Source organism: Haliotis cracherodii, unplaced genomic scaffold (assembly GCF_022045235.1).
Source record: "Haliotis cracherodii isolate W230 unplaced genomic scaffold, xgHalCrac1.p SCAF_2, whole genome shotgun sequence".
NCBI classification, from domain to species: Eukaryota; Metazoa; Mollusca; class Gastropoda; order Lepetellida; family Haliotidae; genus Haliotis; species Haliotis cracherodii.
The window spans coordinates 72,736,199-72,749,993 of record NW_027266275.1 but is presented as its reverse complement, the minus strand read 5'-3'; the positions used below and the strand labels follow the sequence as shown (position 1 = coordinate 72,749,993).

Sequence of the window (13,795 nt, the reverse complement as noted above, 5' to 3'; positions counted from 1 at the left end):
CACGGCCACCTGTAATTAATGTAACTTGTAGATAGTCAGCAATATTCCAGCTTTATCACGGCCACCTGTCATGAATATAACCTGTATATAGTCAGCAATATTCCAGCTATATCACGGCCACCTGTAATTAATGTAACTTGTATATAGTCAGCAATATTCCAACTATATCACGGCCACCCGTAATTAATGTAATTTGTATATAGTCAGCAATATTCCAGCTATATCACGGCCACCTGTCATGAATATAACCTGTATATAGTCAGCAATATTCCAGCTTTATCACGGCCACCCGTAATTAATGTAACTTGTATATAGTCAGCAATATTCCAGCTATATCACGGCCACCTGTAATTAATGTAACTTGTAGAGAGTCAGCAATATTCCAGCTATATCACGGCCACCTGTAATTAATGTAACTTGTAGATAGTCAGCAGTATTCCAGCTATATCACGGCCACTTGTAATTAATGTAACTTGTAGAGAGTCAGCAATATTCCAGCTATATCACGGCCACCTGTAATTGATGTACGCTTAACATACCAGTGGTTAATATTGAGAGCAACGCTCACCACGGACACGAACCTGACCACCCTCTACATTTAGTCCTTGTTATGTCGACCTCGTTTTATCCGGATTCCTCACGAGATTGATGTAATCATGCCGCCATAGTTGCCAAGGTACTCTCTCGTGTTCTTTCTTTAAACATGATCAGGGTTCAATAAAATGGCATAATTGAACATTTTCACAGCCTTACAAAGGTTTCCTTTTTACCAAGGAACATAGATCATGAAAAGAATTTCGTTTTTTTCCCGGAGGTAAAAGTGACTCTCGTGCGTTAATAATTTAACCTGTAATTTGCCCGGAAGCAACACCGCAAGATTCTTCTTGGAACATGACGAGGTTATCTAATAAGCCTTTCCCTCACGTGGGAGATACATCAATAAAAGCACGACTTTGTGAAGCGTTAACTTGATTATACCAAAACACATGTACGTTTCAGTTATACATATATACAGTGATCGTTTAGATCAACTACATTGTACATATATACTCCGTACGTGTAGATCAGCTACAGTGTACATATATACTCCGTACGTGTAGATCAGCTACATTGTACATATATACTCCGTACGTGTAGATCAGCTACATTGTACATATTTACATTTAGTACTAGCGACTAAATGTTTTTATTGCAGGTATATCATCTTATGTTTACAATTTTACTTACTTCCTGCTACGTCATAGCACGCGCGTGTCTTCGGAAGTTACGTAACCATCTCGTGGTGACGTAATCACTGTTTTATTTTTTCATTACGTAACCGTCTCTACTCTTCACTTTCGCACAGCTGTCAATCCGTGGAACATCGCATTGTCGCTCTCCGCTTTCTCCGCTTTCTACGTTTTATCTCATCCTTCAATACTACATTCGCTGACGTTTAGTCATACCTTTCTCGCAACCGCCGATAGACCTATCTTATAGCTTCGCTGACGTTTAGTCATACTCCTATCAAAACCGCTGATAGATCATGCCCGCGAAAAGAAGAGCCGCCATCAACCATCGCTTGGTCAGGGGGGCCAAACAGGCACGAGTTGTCACCCCACCCCCAAGAGAGGTGAACGGGATCACCATCGAGCCAAGCGCTACAGCGGACGGTGAGTTACAATATTCCATAAATAATCGTGTGTCAATACCATCTGGTATTTTGGCTTCCACTGCGCCCGTGCCCAAACAAACTGATCACGTTTTGCATAATAATCAAACCGCATCAGTAGCGCAGCAGCTGCAACAAATCTGGGCGCTCTTGGGGCAATCGGGGGCCAATAACATGGGCCAACAACGTAGCACCGACAGTGCTGACATTCCCGCGCTTTCTCTCGATGCGTGCGGTCCAGGTGGGGTTAACCCGCCTTTTCAGATCGAGGCTCACAGTGACGTGTCACTACCGAACACGTCAGCCAATGAAAATCGTCCGTCGGGGGAATCCCTCGTCTTCAACTCAGAGTTTATCGATGCACACGTCAAACAACAAACCAGGGAAAAGGTATGGCGAGGTGAGTATGTGGACATCGGGACACTTCTACCCAACGACGCGGGCACCGAGGACAGCGAAGCGCTAACTATGGTCACAGATACTGCAGGTAAGGTACTATTTAAACCTGTCAAAGCGCCAACGAGGAAAATAACACTGGGAAGCTGGACATCCGCTTTCCATATTTACATGAACATATACCTTGCCAAACATTTCAGCCTACGGATAGTGCAAAGCCTATTATCGTACATGGAAACAATCCGTTCAGCGGCACTTAGATGTGGACCGGATGCCTGGTGTCTATACGACCAGCAATTCCGACATAGGATGGCTAGAGACCCTCTACGACAATGGGACAAACTTGACGGTGAGCTATGGCTAAAATACATGATCCCGCAGTCGGGGCGTCAACAGGTAGGTGGTACATTCGGTCAGCTGACTGCTTCAAGTGTTTCAGACCCTGTACTTAACCTATGCTACGCATTCAACAAACCTCATGGGTGTAAAAAGTACAGCTGCGCGTACTCCCACATATGCAGTAAGTGCGGCGAAACAGCTCACGGGGCGTCGACCTGCTTTCGAGGACAGGGGGTCACACGACCCCCCCTCTCAATCAATAGCTCAAGCTCACGCTTTAATGGCTCAAGCCCACGCTTTAATGGCCCAAGGCAGTCAACCAGAGGAACTAGAGGTAAGGTCTTTGGCTCCTACTCCCGTCAAACTAGATAAGTTAACACCATGGTTGTGTCGTTATTCTCAGTTAAACGCAGAGGATGCGCAATATTTGCTCGATGGTTTTACATTTGGTTTCCAACTCGAGTTCCAAGGTACACGCCATAGTCGGCTAGCAGGTAACTTACAATCCGCAACCCATAAACATAGGAGGGACATAGTTAGACAAAAGCTTAAAAAAGAACTGGATCTTAACAGAATGGCAGGACCGTTTAGCACTATCCCCTTTGTTAACTTGCAAGTATCCCCTGTAGGTCTAATCCCAAAGAAACAGGCAGAATCACAACAATGCCAAGGTGAGAAAGTCGATGATTTCCGTCTAATTCATCATCTGTCTTATCCAAAAGGAGGGTCAATTAATGACCACATAGATCCGCAAGCATGTTCAGTCTCTTATGCCAAGTTCGACGAAGCTGTACAGATGGTGCAACACTTGGGAAAGGGAGCACTGCTTGCAAAGTTCGACATCAAGTCAGCATTCAGAATTATACCAGTGCACCCGGATGATTTCGAACTGCTGGGTATCCAATTCGAAGGTAAATTTTACTTTGATAAATGCTTACCATTTGGATGCTCGATATCATGTGCTATTTTTGAGACCTTCAGCTCATTTCTCCAATGGTGCATAAGTCAGCGTATCCCAGCAATACCGATTATGCATTACCTTGATGACTTTCTGACGGGGGGACAGCAGGGCACAACACAATGCCAATCCTATTTGCAGTCTGCATTAGAAATGCTAACTCATCTTGGTATTCCCATCGCCCAGGATAAAACAGTAGGTCCAGTGTCTCAACTTACATTTCTGGGCCTCGAAATAGACACGCTAGCTATGCAGGTGAGAATACCGGAAGGTAAGATCAGTGAAATCACAGCCCAAATTCAGCACATACTCGCCACATCAAACTCTAAGGCAACAAAGAAAGAATTACAGTCACTCATTGGTAAGCTCAATTTTGTGTGTAGGGCCATCCCAATGGGTAGAGCATTCTGTCGAAGACTCATCGACCTCCTCTGCCAAGGTAAGCAACCTTTCCATCATATTCGAATCACAGAATGGGTAAAACAGGATCTTCAAATGTGGCTTACATTTCTCACGAACTTTAATGGTGTATCAGTATTTCAGGACAAGCTGTGGGTGGACAACTCTCACCTTCAGCTTTACACAGATGCAGCAGGGAGCATAGGTTTTGGGGCCTACCTTCAGGGCAGATGGTTCTGCGGTAGATGGCCTGACCATTGGGTTAAGGATGGGACAACACTTGACATGACCTTTCTGGAGCTGTTTCCCATCGTCTGCGCCATTCAACTATGGGGAACACAGCTGATGAACAAGAAAATACTGTTCTACTGTGACAACCAGGCAGTGGTGGCAATCATCAACAAGCAATCAACCAAAGCCCCTCGGGTGATGAATCTTCTCCGCCGCCTCATCCTCCTTTGTCTTAACTATAACATTTTGTTTAAGTCAAAATACATTGCAACTAATTCCAATGTTATAGCCGATGCACTCTCGAGGTTTCAGTTCAATCGTTTCCGGGCAGTAGCACCGGAAGCAGAGCCTGCGCCAACGCCGGTTCCAGACAACATATGGCACATCTGAAGCAAGAAGTTGACAGGCTACTACTACAGTCACTGTCTGAAAATACCTGGTCGACTTACAGGACAGGCATCAACGCGCTGAAGCAGTTCAGATCGGTGCATCAGCTTCCAGAAACGTGGCCAGTCCCCCTAGATCAGGTCGTAAACTTTATTGCTCATTTGTCAGTCACCAACCATTCTCCCAACACAGTAAAAACATATATCGCTGGTATATCCGCCAACCATAAATTTAAAGGTATGGAAGACTGTACCAATCATTTCCTGGTTACTAAACTAATAACAGGTATGTACAAGTCAAGAGGGCGCCAGGACACAAGGAAACCTATTACTCTGGATCTGTTGAAGGTGGTCATCAACAATCTCACACAGGTTTGTTCTTCGTCATACGAGGTATGCCTTTTCAGAGCTGTCTATTGTATAGCCTTCTTTGGTTTCTTTAGAGTAAGTGAACTAGTTCAAACTAAGATGTCACAGCCAGGCTGCTCCATCAATAACGTAAGTATATCAGGCGAACCGGAGAAAGCTACGATCCACCTTCCACACTCCAAAGGTGACCAACATGGGTACGGCAATTCAGTGGGTATAGAGCCGACACCAGGTAAATCACCCTGCCCAGTGGCTGCCCTTAAGGCATACTTAAAGGTACGCCCATCTGGCCCCGCCCAAGCATTTATCCACTTTGACCATTCACCGCTAACCAGGTATCAGTTCCAAGCGGTCCTAAAAAAGGCCTTGGCCCTCAGCTCAATAGGTACTGAAAGTTATTCTTCCCACTCTTTCCGAATCGGGGCAGCAACAACGGCAGCTATCAATGGGGTACCACCACATCTCATCCAGCAATATGGCAGGTGGAAGTCTGAATGCTATCAGTCGTATATACGTCTTCCTGTGACATAATTATTCATGTTAGTTAACAAGAACTAAAGGCAAATAACTAATAACTGCCAAATGCTACTATAGTACATTTGTTCCAGTCTGGATGGTGGGCTCAAGCTTTATGACAAGGGCGAGGCAACAGCTGTCCCCACAGCGCCCGGAGCTTGTGCCCCACAAAAAGATTTTGTGGTTGGCAAGGGGCGGACTGCGGTGGAACGACCTGGACAGGGTGATCGACGCTCAGGTGGAGGCAACGCGGCGCAGTCCTTCAGCTGTCGTTATACACTTGGGATCCAATGACTTGGGCTCCACGAAGACCAGCCAGCTCCTCATAGATATGGAGACGTCAATCATGCGGATCCAGGCACACCTACCAAACACCCATGTCTGTTTTTCCGGTATCCTACAACGAAGGTATTGGCATTCCGCACGCGACCCACGTAAGGTGGAAAAGAGTAGATCTAAGCTCAATAGGCGGTTAGCCAATCGTCTCCGCGACCTTCCTAAGTTCTCTTTTATCCCCCATCCTAGAATAGTGGCCACTGACCGGTCCTGGTTCCAGTGGGAGGGAATCCACCTTAGTTGTAAAGGGATAGTAGCTTTCGTAAAGGATATCGATCATGCCTTGGTCCAAATTTTCAAGTAAGTAAATATAAAGGTAAGACATCTTTCTTATGAGGCAATCATGGCGGGCACGCGTATCATCATCCGCGGCCGTGGGGTGTGGGGTAGCACTTTGGTGCTAAGTGGCGTGGTTCTTCTGAGCTACCTCCTATATCATCATAATTTATATTGATATATATACTAATTAGGGTTTCCGGTTACCTGCTTTCCAGCGGGAACCCAGACTGGGTTACCTTCTTACCAGTTGGAACCCAGTCTTTCCCGGGTTTTCACTCGGGAATCTAGTAACAATTATATTTGGCAACGCAAGTTGCCACATAGCTGGGCCTGGCGGCGTTCGCTCCCATTTAGACCCGCAGCGTTGGTCGGGTTGCGTCGTTTCCGTCATTTGGGCCGTAGCATTAAGTATATATTAACAATTAAATTTGGCCTGGCGGCGTTCGCTCCCATTTAGACCCGCAGCTGTGGTCGGGTTGCGTCGTTTCCGTCATTTGGGCCGTAGCATTAAGTATATATTAACAATTAAATTTGGCCTGGCGGCGTTCGCTCCCATTTAGACCCGCAGCTGTGGTCGGGTTGTGACATTTCCGCCATTTGGGCCTTACCATTAATTATATATTAACAAATATGTTTGGCGACTCAAGTCGCCACATAAATACTATTTATTCCATTGCTAAATTGGGGTAGCCCTTTAGAACCTCCACACCCTCGGCCATTAAATCCACTGTTGCGTCTTTGTCATTCTTTCAACATAGCCCACCTTCCTCAGGGAGGTGGGCCATCGCTGTAATATCCTGCAATAATTACATTTAGTACTAGCGACTAAATGTTTTTATTGCAGGTATATCATCTTATGTTTACAATTTTACTTACTTCCTGCTACGTCATAGCACGCGCGTGTCTTCGGAAGTTACGTAACCATCTCGTGGTGACGTAATCACTGTTTTATTTTTTCATTACGTAACCGTCTCTACTCTTCACTTTCGCACAGCTGTCAATCCGTGGAACATCGCATTGTCGCTCTCCGCTTTCCCACCCGCCCGCCCTGTTTGCCTCCATCTATCTCATTTCCATTGTACATCAATTTTATTGTCTATGACAGGTACCAGGCACAACAAATTGTACATATCTAATTATATATCTCTCTAATATTGTACATATCTTGACAATGTGAATAAAACAAGTCGTGGAGTGGCGTGGTTCTTCTGGGCTACCTCCTATATCATCATAATTTATATTGATATATATACTAATTAGGGTTTCCGGTTACCTGCTTTCCAGCGGGAACCCAGACTGGGTTACCTTCTTACCAGTTGGAACCCAGTCTTTCCCGGGTTTTCACTCGGGAATCTAGTAACAATTATATTTGGCAACGCAAGTTGCCACATAGCTGGGCCTGGCGGCGTTCGCTCCCATTTAGACCCGCAGCGTTGGTCGGGTTGCGTCGTTTCCGTCATTTGGGCCGTAGCATTAAGTATATATTAACAATTAAATTTGGCCTGGCGGCGTTCGCTCCCATTTAGACCCGCAGCTGTGGTCGGGTTGCGTCGTTTCCGTCATTTGGGCCGTAGCATTAAGTATATATTAACAATTAAATTTGGCCTGGCGGCGTTCGCTCCCATTTAGACCCGCAGCTGTGGTCGGGTTGTGACATTTCCGCCATTTGGGCCTTACCATTAATTATATATTAACAAATATGTTTGGCGACTCAAGTCGCCACATAAATACTATTTATTCCATTGCTAAATTGGGGTAGCCCTTTAGAACCTCCACACCCTCGGCCATTAAATCCACTGTTGCGTCTTTGTCATTCTTTCAACATAGCCCACCTTCCTCAGGGAGGTGGGCCATCGCTGTAATATCCTGCAATAAATACTTCGTACGTGTAGATCAGCTACATTATACATAAATACTCCGTACGTGTAGATCAGCTGCACTGTACATTAATACTCCGTACGTGTAGATCAGCTACAGTGTACATATATACTCCGTACGTGTAGATCAGGTACATTATACATATATACTCTGTACGTGTAGATCAGCTTCATAATACATATATACTCTGTGCGTGTAGATCAGCTACTTTATATATAAATACTCTGTACGTATAGATCAGCTTCATAATACATATATACTCTGTGCGTGTAGATCAGCTACATTGTACATATATACTCCGTACGTGTAGATCAGCTACATTATACATATATACTCTGTACGTATAGATCAGCTACATTGTACATAAATACTCCGTACGTGTAGATCAGCTACATTGTACATTAATACTCCGTACGTGTAGATCAGCTACATTATACATAAATACTCCGTACGTGTAGATCATCTACATTACACATAAATACTCAATACGACTTGACACGAATGAACACGAATGAATGCGCGACCTTCATACGTTCTAACGCGATTTAAGGAAAGAACGTTAAATCGTGTTCATTCGTGTTCAGATTCGTGAATGTGAGATAGGGGCTATGGTAAGTCCTACGTATGAGATAGTAAGTCCTACGTATGAGATAGTAAGTCCTACGTGGGAGATAGTAAGTCCTACGTGGGAGATAGTAAGTCCTACGTAGGAGATAGTAAGTCCTACGTGGGAGATAGTAAGTCATACATGGGAGATAGTAAGTCCTAGGTAGGAGATACTTAGACAACAACAAAAAATTCATCGTGGCCCTACTACGCTTCCGTAGGATAAATGACTTCTCAAACTTTAGGGTTGTTTTTTTGCTACACACCCGTGTCGTCCGTCTATCTTAGCTGTTTGCACCCTTACAATATACCGCCAACATATTCTGTTGATTGTCATGTTAATTCACACTCGGCCCCTTCCTTTATCTTATCCACCCATCTCCATACTCTCGATAGCTTTGTATTTCTGTAATCATCTGATATTTCCGACTATCCCCTACTTGTTTTGGAGAGTATATTAGCGACAAGAAACGCGGTAATTGGAATGGTATGCCAACTAATTTACTCAATACTAATTAGATCATAAGTTGGGATATTTTACGACCGCATCATTGAATGAACATACATCATATAGGTAGGTAGGTATTCTTTTGCCTGATGAATGATTGGATAGCTTCACATGATTCAGAAGCAGGTACTCGTTGATTGAACAACACCCGTTATACAGTACAGTTGAACTTTACACAGGCAGACAATAGCGTAGCTGGTGTACAATATGATCACACTCAGATAGAACCGTACATGTAGCCTTGCACCAAGGCTGTACTGAAAGAAAAGTTCATGGTTGTGTGGTAATTCTATCCTCCAAATAGACAGGTCTAGATATGTGGACAGTAAGGACTCGAGTCTCTTAAAGGGACAACTTGTTCGTATTATTTACATATTCTAGAAATTATGATTGAAACTAATAAGTATTGCCTAAGAGACTTGTGCAAGTCTACCGTATATGGTACACCACAGTAAAGACACTGGGACACACAGTTCCACAGGCAGAGTCGTCAGTCATCTGTATTAAATGTATTCCTATATACGCAGTCCGCGGAGTTAGCCAGGGTCGTGTGTTGAGCTGGGAGGCTGTGTCCGGTAGCGTCCCCTGGCAGGTGCGCTGGAATAAGAGGATATGATTGGTTAGCCGGACACGTGCGTTTGGCCGACTTCATAAGATTGTTTTCTGGAAAGTTTTCTAAAGAAAGCGTTAAATCTTGAGCGAGCGCGGGGATTATGCGAGGTTTTATGACCGCCCTAGGCCCGAAGAATGCGGAGCTGTTTATTCAGAATATTTCGCTGAATGAAACAAAGAAAATATTTGATAAAACCTGAATTGTACGTGCGCGTTGAACTGTTTGTAATGTCATCCGATCGTACCCAGTTTAAAGGAAGACTTCGCGACTTAAATGAGATTTAATTACATTAAGTGTTTCTATATTTAGCAGATTATAGGCCGTGGTTGCATGGCTTTCCTCCTCTATAGCGGGGTTGAAACGAGCTATGTGTTTTACACAGTTGCGTCACCGGGAATCTGTTGTTAATTGGACTTGTCACTGGACCGTGACGCTGTGTATAAATTTTAAGGTCACAGGTCTACCGACCACGCCTAAACCAGAGACCATATACACCAAAGTGCCGCTGGGAAAATAAATATGACATTCAAAATTTATTTATTAATAACCGAACGACCTCATTGATATATAAATTACTCTGTAAAAAACGTTGACATCCATAAATTCTCTTCCTCATGTGTATCACTTCTAAATGCCTTTCAAAGAATTGAATATTCTAATATTGAATAAAAATATCAATATATTGAATTTCAATTCCGACTCTCACGTGAAAGACCGTAGGGGTTACCACGTGCCTTTGTTCTGTTGCCTGGCAATTTTCATTAAATGCTGAACCATATGTTTATTGCAAAACATATTTAATGCATAGAAGATACTTAGCTCTTTTAAGAACTGGAGGTGCCAAAAATAACATAAATGTTGGAAGAAATATGTTGAAAAAAGTAAACGAATCTGTCAGAATTGTAATTTAAATGAGTTAGAGGATGAATTCCACATAATAATGAAATGCCGATGTTTTAATGATTTGAGAAATCTTTTTGTACCAAAGAAATATTTAAGGAAATGCACATCCAAATATTTTGTTAATTTAATGAATGATTATGATCCAGCTATAGTAGAAAACTTGCTAAAATTCTGTAAAGCTTCACTTGTGAGGAGAGCATGTTATCATTAATTACTGTACACTAAGTTATCATTGAATATATAAGTATGATGAACCGCCATCACCTTGACAGTTTTTAAGTCATACTTTCAAATGTCATACGTTATTACTAACAATGTGTGATAAAGTGTGTTTTGTTTTTGATTTGAAAAAAGCGTTGCCGTTAAGAGATATGTGAAACAGCACCTGAATGCTTCCAACAGATACGCATTGCCTACAGCTGATTGAAGCAATGGCTGAGAGATCGCGAAGGTGTAGAGAAAGTATTGATGCATGTCCACTTGACACTACAACCACCACGGGAGCAGAGCATGCAGCTTCTTCGTAGTATTAGTGCCATGCTGTGTTGAAGGACTGAAGTAGTTTATTGGTAAGACACTGCATACCTCGGAGTTTTATAAGACTTACCACTGCAGGTTTAAAATGAAACACGGAGAACATGTTATATTCTTCACATCAAAATGATTTTACTTGAGCTCATTCTGATTTTCATGGGTAATAAACAAAATGGCCCCAAATTGGAGTTAAAATGGCCCCACAATTCGTAGAAAATGGACCCAAACAAAACTTACAAAAATCCTAGTTTATTTAGTTTATATAACTAATACATGGGATCCTTTTCTCCCAACTGACATTATTAATATTATAAACATAATTTCAAATGGTAGTAATAACCATTTTTAAATAAGCCAGTGAGGTAAGAGACTATTCTATGTAGAACAAGTATTATTATTGTTGTTGGGGGTGTCGACATTACCTAATACATATTGATCAATAAGTGAAGGGCGAACTCTGTCTACAATATATCCAACTAACACCACAGAATCTGAATATCCACAGGGAGACAAGCATGGGGTACTGGGGATCTACTTCTCCCTGAATCTCCACAGGGAGACAAGCATGGGGTACTGGGGACCTGTTCTGCTCCTTGAATCTCCACAGGGAGACGAGCATGGGGTACTGGGGACCTACTTCTCCCTGAATCTCCACAGGGAAACATGCATGGGGAATCATTTGTCCTCTTGCATGACTGTAAACCAAGATGAAGTTTAATGCAGTGTTCAAAATTACTGCACTTATATAGTGAAATGTATGCATGTGTGAGTGTGGCTGCTTGTACTAATCCGCCTTCTCTCGGTTTTATAGTGCTAGCCCACTGAGATACCATACGGCAGCTTAACACCTGTTAATTTCTTTTGTATGATGCAGACAGAGATAGAACTATCCACCTTCTACTCTCTGGGCAGATGCTCTCTCCACAAGCCCACAGAAGCGGTCTCCAGGCAGACGCTCTCTCCACAAGACCACGGAGGCGGTCTCCAGGCAGACGCTCTCTCTACAAGACCACGGAGGCGGTCTCCAGGCAGACGCTCTCTCCACAAGCCCACAGAAGAGGTCTCCAGGCAGACGCTCTCTCCACAAGCCCACAGAAGAGGTCTCCAGGCAGACGCTCTCTCCACAAGACCACAGAGGCGGTCTCCAGGCAGACGCTCTCTCCACAAGACCACGGAGGCGGTCTCCAGGCAGACGCTCTCTCCACAAGACCACAGAGGCAGTCTAACATACAACAAACAACAAAGAGGTAGTTGAGGACGATGCAGACTTTAATGTGTGTTACTCACATAGGGAAGAGGGAGATTCACACATGACCACCAGGTGGCAACACTAGTAGTCACACAGAGCTAGGGAAATACTGCAATAATGTGAGCACTGGCCTGAGGTGGTCCCAGCGTGGTGCCAGGGTGGTCCCAGTGGCAGCCACTAACAGGGTAAGCCAGCCTGGGACCAGTGCTCACCCTGTAAGTATATGCATAGAGTGCCATATTGGACTGAATCTCAACCAAGTGATAAAACCTACACAACATTAGATCAGAAATTTCATGAATAAAAACAACATACTCAAAGCTGTTTTAACAAAACCATGTCAACATTTGACACTTGATAAATCTGTGGACAGCCAGATGCATGCACGTCAATCATGTAACGCCTACTTGAACATTGTACACATTATCACTTTTCCAAGGTTCAGAAGTCAGCACCAATTCTCAAGCCCTAATCAGAAGCCTTGTTTTTCAAGACAACATTATGCTTCATTCTTCTTAGACGATGAGTCCAACTGACAATTGGCACAGTTCCAAATCAACAACCACTCAGCACTGCTCCTGGGGCCATTGAGGGCAGCGACAGCAACTTGCAGGTCACTGGGTCAGGGGAGACAACTCACGAGGCTCGAAGCTGTGTCCCTATTTCATCTTCAACTACTAATTTATACACAACAGCTTCTTTCTTGCTGCCTATTCTCTTTTCATTTCCCGCTATTCTATATGTGTATGGATGTTGTCTGTAAACCTGACAAGTCAGACATATTGGCGGAATAAAATGAAAGTGTTATCATGGCCGTGTGCTCTAAATGGCCACCCCTTGACAAGAGACTCAGTAAACATTGAAGGAAAATGCAGAGAACATGTAATACATAACACTATTTCACACGTAGATAGAAATAATATGTACCTGTACAGTAACATGTAGCACTAAACATGACACTGTGTAATATGAAGCACTAAACATGACACTGTGTAATATGTAGCACTAAACATGACAATGTGTTACATGTTGCACTAAACATGACACTGTGTGACATATAGCACTAGACATGACACTGTGTAATATGTAGCACTAAACACAACACTGTGTAATATGAAGCAGTAAACACGACATTGTAATATGTAGCACTAAACATGACACTGTGATATGTTGCACTAGAAATGACACTGTGTAATATTTAGCACTAAACATGACACTGTAATATTTAGCACAAAACATGAGACTGTGTGATATAAAGCACTAGACATGACACTGTGCAACTGTGTCTCTTCAAATGTTTCTTTAAACCAATGTCAGGAGGTTTACAAGCCCACCTTCAGTTACAATTGTCTGTGTTTCTTAAACAATTTCCAGCCTGAAGAGAGATATACAAAAATGGTCGGTGAGAAAAGTATTTTAAATAAAAAACTATTTCAAAGTCTGTTTGAGTGTGACATACTATTTATCACAAAAGTTGTTCTAAGAAAAAAACAGTACTTTTAACAAGATAGTTCATACTTCATATGCTTCAAAAGTAGGACACCAATCCATTCTGAGCAAGACATGCTTATCTAAAGGTAAGGTTAACTAACGGCAGTACTGATATCCTTGTCATCAAATACAGTCACTTCTCGATATAGCCAA

The 13,795-nt window shown here is 43.1% G+C and overlaps 2 protein-coding genes across 3 annotated transcripts in view; both read left to right on the top strand.

Annotated features, from left to right (window-relative positions):
* LOC139469610 (uncharacterized) overlaps positions 1-13,795 on the top strand; it is a 447,403-nt gene that overhangs the window by 292,378 nt on the left and 141,230 nt on the right. The gene's annotated exons all lie outside the window — the stretch shown is intronic.
* On the top strand, positions 1,179-5,995 carry LOC139468495 (uncharacterized). Of its 2 annotated transcripts, none has more exons than XM_071250479.1 (2): positions 1,179-1,652; positions 5,338-5,995. In XM_071250479.1, exons 1-2 carry the CDS (start codon positions 1,526-1,528, stop codon positions 5,883-5,885), a joined length of 675 nt encoding a protein of 224 aa, XP_071106580.1. In that variant the 5' UTR covers positions 1,179-1,525; the 3' UTR covers positions 5,886-5,995. The 2 variants fall into 2 exon arrangements, 1 of the variants encoding a protein (XP_071106580.1); XR_011653690.1 differs by lacking the exon at positions 1,179-1,652 and adding an exon at positions 1,732-4,501.